The following is a 6,581-nucleotide window of genomic DNA, read 5'->3' on the forward strand; positions in this document are numbered from 1 at the left end:
GTACATTCATCAATAATTATTTCTTTGCAGGACAGACAGCACCTTGTTCTGAATGTTCTGCAGTAAATAACTTTTTTGCCACGGGCATTCATTTGCAAAAGCGTCATCTATCGACAATAAACCACACTATCTGCATGTATCAAGCAAAACATATTTTATCTGTAGATGGATTATTATTTAAAAAAACTAATTAAGATTATTAAATACCACCTAACGTCACTTAATGGATGTTGTGGAATACAATAAATGATATAACTAAAAGATTTGGAACATTTATAGAGTTTATACATTCGCAACAACGTATGACAGATGACTGATTGGAAGTGGCAGATTCAGAGTGGATCGTTTGACTGACAATTGACACTAGTTGACATATGTAGTATGTTTATAATTTTTGTCAATAAAGGAGGATCGAATTAATCTTTATTGAAAAATAAATCTTGTCGCCAAGAAAAGCCACGTAGAACTCGGGGATAGAAGCTGCTGCAGTTTATTATGGCTTATTTGTTAATAGTGCGAGCTTAGTGTATTAGATAGAAGTCGGTGTGATTGTGTCATAAACATAAGCGCGCGCTAGGCGTGAGCGGGTGTCGTGCTTAGATGAGGTGGTGGCGGGTCGCGGGCTGCGGCCAGTGACGGCGCCATGGAGAGCCACTCCGACTCGGAGCGCGAGCGAGCCGCGTCAGTGTCTCTCGTCCTGCTGCCGGCGTGTGCTCGCGACGCGTTACTCATTGTGCCGTGTTCACAGGTCCGGCGACAACAGCGCTGCTGAGGGAGATGGAGACCGAGGACGCTACAGGTAACATGCAATACTCGCCATGCATTCCTTCCTCCGAGCCTTTTTCCCAAACTATGTTGGGGTCGGCTTCCAGTCTAACCCGATGTAGCTGAGTACCAGTGCTTTACAAGGGTGGTGACTGCCCCATTTGGCACCAGTTACGGGCAACCCAATACCCTTGGTTAGACTGGTGTCAGACTTACGGATGTTCAATGACAGCTGGGACCAACAGTTTAACGGGCCATCTGAAACACAGTCATTGGTGTCTAAGAAATACTTAGAAAGTATGTACAAACTTAGAAAAGTTGCATTGGTACTTGCCTAACCTGGAATCGAACCCGCACCCTCATACTCAAGAGGTTGGTTCTTTGCCCACTAGGCCACCACAACTTTTTTTTTGTATGCAATGCCTTTACATATTCAGCACTAAACAATAAATGGTGTCCAGGCCGATTTCAGCCACGGCGGCTGTTCTCATATAAGGAGATGAGCCAGCTGCACAGACACATATGCACTTCCTAGTGCCTTCACTCTCATAACTTGATGGATAAACCAACACCACGGAGAAAAATCTGTGAGTCATCTTAGGCAGGCAAAGGGCAGACATTAACATGCTTTCAGATGCATAGGTGTATCAATCACCATCTTCCAGACTCCAGGCTTCTTGTTGTGTAAGTTTCTAAAACCTCTCAAGTGATTTTGACCCAACCTGGAAATAAAATCTCATGCACAGCAGTGGCGTGTCACCAGTACACTAACTAGGCTAAGTCTGTAGATAACGTGTATTGAACTATTTACTTCTCTTTGTCACTTGAATCAATGTTAAAATTGTATTGGAATTGTTATTGTTGAAGTGCATTACTAGTACGTAGTGGCAACTGTTATTGAGCCTATTGAATCAAACTCATTGTATTTTCAAGAATGAATAATATCTGATACTTGCAGAAGAAATTCAAGTCTCTCTGCTTGGTGTGCCTTAGAGTAAAGTTGTGATAAAAATTAGCCATTAAAAAAGGGAACTATATTTTTGTCACCAAATTTACATTTGTCATCAAGTTGTATCGCCTAATAAATAGATCTATCGCCACGAAATATTTTCGTTCTCAGATAAACAAAGAGTGTTCCCAGGTATGAATTACCAAATTACTGTTAATATAATGTGTAAAATATGAGATGGATTACCAATAAAATTGTAGTGCATTACATGAATATAAACTTCGTTCTTATAATAATAGTTTTATTACTTAAATAATAGCTTGGTGCTCAAAATGGTAGATCTGTCACCAAATAAATCGATTAATCGATCCCTGACTGCGACTCCTTTTTATTTGTTATTTTGTCACCAATACAGTAGTTACATTTTATTTCGTTCAGTTATTAAAATAATGTATTCGTTACCAATTTACTACATCAGTTTATGATTTTAATGAAAATATGTTCAAAGGGAAGAGGAAGGAAGGGAGACAAATTGGCGCTTTTGGGCCTCAACTAATGGGTTGTGGGTTGGTTGTAGGTACGATCATACGATGCGCCATGTGAAAAATTTATATGCAAGCATATTATCGGATTAGCCATACGCTTAAAGCTGGCCAACCCCACCAGAGGCAAAAAATTACTTATCAGCCAGAAAGAAAAGGGGCCCTTCAAAATCCTTCAAAACCAGCTGATTATTCAGTGATTGTTATTTTAAACAATAAATATTGATTATTTTGACTTTAATTAAATGTTTTATTTACTATTCAGCTAGAAATTTAATTTGAATATATTTATACTACCTATGGAAATTAAGACCCTTGGGGGAGGCACATGGCCAGTTAAGTAGTAGGCTCTTTTGGTTGAAAGGATGATGATGACCACCCTACATTTTTAGACCTTCATGAAATGTTCTAGTGATATAATATATGATTTATTGGTGATTTCTTTAAATTCGTTTGCTTAAATACTATTAGGACCAACGTATTATAATACATACAAAACCATTTATTTGGTACTTGACCCCATATCTCCATGATTTTCGGTAATTTATTGTGGAATTGATTTTATATTGTTTGGTGACTACATTTTGGTGACAAATCTACTATTTTGAGGGCAAACCCTATTATTTAAGAAACACAAAATGAATTAAATTGGTGACAGCTTAAATCATACCCTTAAAAAAACACTATTTTGCTTTGGTCTTGAAATATGCTCCTCTTTTTTCCATGTGGGAAATAATTTTTCTATTCATGAAGAATTTTTGAATCCAGTTTTGGGTATGGGGTACAAATGAAACAAGAAGAAATACTTTTTATTGTTTTTTCTTTTTTTCTGTGTAATTAAGCAGAGCTAGACAGATATTGGGGCAGAGTCGCACAAGACATGGCGCAATGGAAGGAGTTGGAGGAGGCCTAGATGCCAAGAGGCACACCGAGATAAGGGATACCATCTAAATGTGCTAGATTATGCAAGTTGTAACTGTAAAACAATATCTTGGAAATAAAGGCTATTATTATTATTATCTTGTATGTCTACCAGACCTCGGGACTATACAGTTCCGGATTTTTGGGATTCGAACGTGGGGCCGAAGCCAACACGCTTTGAGACGCCCTTTTGAGACAACTTTTATGAAATGGTGACGAGTATCCCTGTATACACTATAGAAATGTACCCAAGGACAATCCCCGGTTCTGTGCTAAACTATTGCTAACTATGGATGAAAACTACTTGGGCTATTATGACGGGATGCTAATGGACTAGGAATGGGGAAACTACGGGAAATATGGCACCTTCCGATGACAATGTATTAAATACATGTAAAAATGGCAGTTGGAGACTCACCACCTCACTTACTGGGCCCCCGGGAATCAGTCGCTAAATCGCAACAAGGGGGCAACAGTTACATGAGCGGCTGAAGGGTGAGGATACCTCGACGGACTTTTAACGCAGATCACGCGTTCCCTGTGGGTCCAGCATCACCGGCCCACTCGCCACTTACCACGAGGCACCTACCCTCAGCAGCAGAGCTGCTAACCTTGCTCTAGCGACTCCACTCTGACCGGCCGATGAAGGCAAGCCAAGAGGCGGGAGACCTATCCCCCGTCATGCTTTACTCCGACAGGCCGGAGATGGGGGACAGTATACTCTCCCTGGAGCACTCGGATATATAGCCCCGCGGGGTCGCTACTCCCCGTCATCCGCCACAGATGCCCTGCGGGGAAAATAAGCAGAACATGTGCTCTTTACAATACAATAAAAATATCACAACTCGTTAAATTTTTTTTTTCAGTTTAAAATGATAAAATGAAAAAGTTTGCCCTTACTGAGACACTCTTCATTAATAGGATCAGTTACAAACTACAACTATATTATAAACTTCTAGATATGCACAAAGTTGAACTATTTTATTAAAGAATGAATATTTTGTGAGTAGAATATGTTATGTATCATAAATGCATGAGTACAATAGTTAACGCGATGTCTCGTGTGGGTGCAGCCTGATGGTGCGGTGCGCGTCGCAGTCGTCGCTGGACGAGTCGTCGCAGCGCGCGGCGGCGGGCGCGGGCGGCGGCGGCGGCGGCGGCGCAGCGCCTGCTGGCGGCGCTGGCGCGGCGGCGCGACGCGGCGCTGTGCGACGTGCGCCTGCTGGCGCGCGCCGACCGCCGCGCCGCCCGGCCCGCCGCTGCCGCGCACCGCGCCGTGCTGGCCGCCGCCTCGCCCTACTTCCACGCCATGTTCACGCAGTTCGACGAGAGCACGCAGCCCGGGTCATCCAGGTGCGCTCCGCCCGCCCGCCCACCCGCCCGCCCGCCCCGCCCGCGCTCACCGCCACGTGCCGCTCCGTTGCAGAACGTGGAGCCGCAGGCGCTGGAGACCATCGTGGAGTACGTGTACGCGCCCGAGTCGCTGGTGATCTCGGAGGACAACGTGCAGGGGCTGCTGGCGGCGGCGTCGCTGCTGCAGGTGTCGGGCGTGCGGGCGGCGTGCTGCGTGTTCCTGGCGGCGCGCTGCAGCCCGACAACGCGCTCGGCATCCGCGCCTTCGCCGAGCTGCACGCCTGCGCCGACCTCAGCCTGGCCGCCGCGCGCTTCATCGAGAACCGCTTCGTGGAGGTGCTGGACACCGAGGAGTTCCTGGCGCTGGCGCCCGACACGCTGGCGCAGCTGCTGGACAACGACCGCATCACGGTGCCCAGCGAGGAGGTGATCCTGGACGCCGTGGTGCGCTGGATGCAGCAGGCGCCGGGCCCGCGGGCGCCGCACCTGGGCGAGCTGCTCGAGCACGTGCGGCTGCCGCTGCTGGCGCGGGACGCGCTGGCCCGCGCCGCCGCCGAGCCGCTGGCCAGCGCCGGCCTGCGCGTCAGGACCTGGTCATCGAGGCGCTGTCCTACCACCTCATGCGGCCCGAGCGCCGCGCCGCCTGCGCCGCCGCCTGCGCCGCGCGCGGCCCCGCCAGCCGCCGCGGGCGCCCAGGCGCTGCTGGTGGTGGGCGGCCAGGCGCCCAAGGCCATCCGCGACGTGGAGGCCTACCACCTGGACGCGGCCGCTGGCGGCCCGCCGCCGACCTGCTGACGCGCCGCTGCCGCGCCGGCCTGCCGTCGTGGGCGGCAAGGTCTACGCCGTCGGCGGCTTCAACGGTAACGTATCTCTAGCGTGGCGATCCACGACTGCTTTGTAAATTGTAGGGTTCTGTACCCAAATGTTAAACCATATTATATAAAACGTTATGAATATACGGAAGTCTTCGTGTACGATTTCGACTCAGGACGTTATAGTGCACCAGCATTTGCGCGGACACAGGAGCACTCACTATTCCTTCACTCTCATAGTCCGATGGGACGGCAATCCCACACGACCGGAGAGAGACAGGCGCAGAACGGACATTTCCGTGCTCTCCGATGTATCAATCACCAACTTCTTGGCTACGGGCTGCTTTGTGAAACATTCTAAAACCCACACGGCGATTTCGGGCCGACCCGAATCGAACCCAAGATCTCGCGCTCCGAGGCAGTGAAATATACTAGGCTACATACACAACATAAGCGTGCGGTGTGTGCGGCAGGCACCCTGCGCGTGCGCAGCGTGGACGTGTACGACGTGGGCACGGACACGTGGGCTGCGGGCCCGCCGCTGTGCGCGCGGCGCAGCACGCTGGGCGTGGCCGTCATCGGGCACGTGATCTACGCCGTGGGCGGCTTCGACGGCGCCACCGGGCTCAGCTCGGCCGAGGCGCTGGACGCGCGAGGGCGTGTGGCGGCCCATCGCGCCCATGTCCACGCGCCGCTCGTCCGTGGGCGTGGGCGTGCTGGGCGGCCGCCTGTACGCCGTGGGCGGCTACGACGGCGCCTCGCGCCAGTGCCTGCAGTCCGTGGAGCGCTACGACCCCGCGGCCGACGCCTGGGAGCGCGTGGACGACATGGGCGCGCGCCGCTCGGGCTGCGGCGTGGGCGTGGTGGACGGCGCGCTGTACGCCGTCGGCGGCCACGACGGGCCCGCCGTGCGCCGCTCGGTGGAGCGGTGGGCGGGGGCGGGCTGGGTGGCCGCGCCGCCCATGCACGCCGCGCGCCGCAACGCCGCCGTGGCCGCGCACCTGGGCCGCCTGTACGTGGTGGGCGGCGACGACGGCGCCGCCAACCTCAGCTCCGTCGAGGTGTTCGACCCCGCCGCCGGCGCCTGGGCGCTGCTGCCCGCCACCATGTCGGTGGGCCGCTCCTACGCCGGCGTGGCCGTGGTGGAGCAGGCGGGCGCCTGATACCGGCCGGGGCCCCGCACACCCGCGCGGGCCGCGCCTCCTCGCGATACCCGCCCGCCCAGCCAGACCGGGGTGA

The 6,581-nt window shown here is 51.6% G+C and overlaps 1 protein-coding gene across 1 annotated transcript; it reads left to right on the plus strand.

Moving 5' to 3' along the window:
* The first annotated feature begins 304 nt into the window (after positions 1 to 304).
* LOC126056157 (ring canal kelch homolog) lies at positions 305 to 6,517 on the plus strand. Its single transcript, XM_064039114.1, is given in 12 exon segments — positions 305 to 681; positions 749 to 799; positions 4,251 to 4,334; positions 4,336 to 4,757; positions 4,760 to 5,113; positions 5,116 to 5,184; positions 5,187 to 5,225; positions 5,228 to 5,290; positions 5,293 to 5,343; positions 5,346 to 5,390; positions 5,816 to 5,990; positions 5,992 to 6,517. Coding segments are annotated over 12 exon segments (1,905 nt in total). The 5' UTR covers positions 305 to 643; the 3' UTR covers positions 6,506 to 6,517.
* The last annotated feature ends 64 nt before the right edge of the window (positions 6,518 to 6,581 follow it).

Source organism: Helicoverpa armigera, chromosome 18 (genome assembly GCF_030705265.1).
Source record: "Helicoverpa armigera isolate CAAS_96S chromosome 18, ASM3070526v1, whole genome shotgun sequence".
NCBI lineage: Eukaryota > Metazoa > Arthropoda > Insecta > Lepidoptera > Noctuidae > Helicoverpa > Helicoverpa armigera.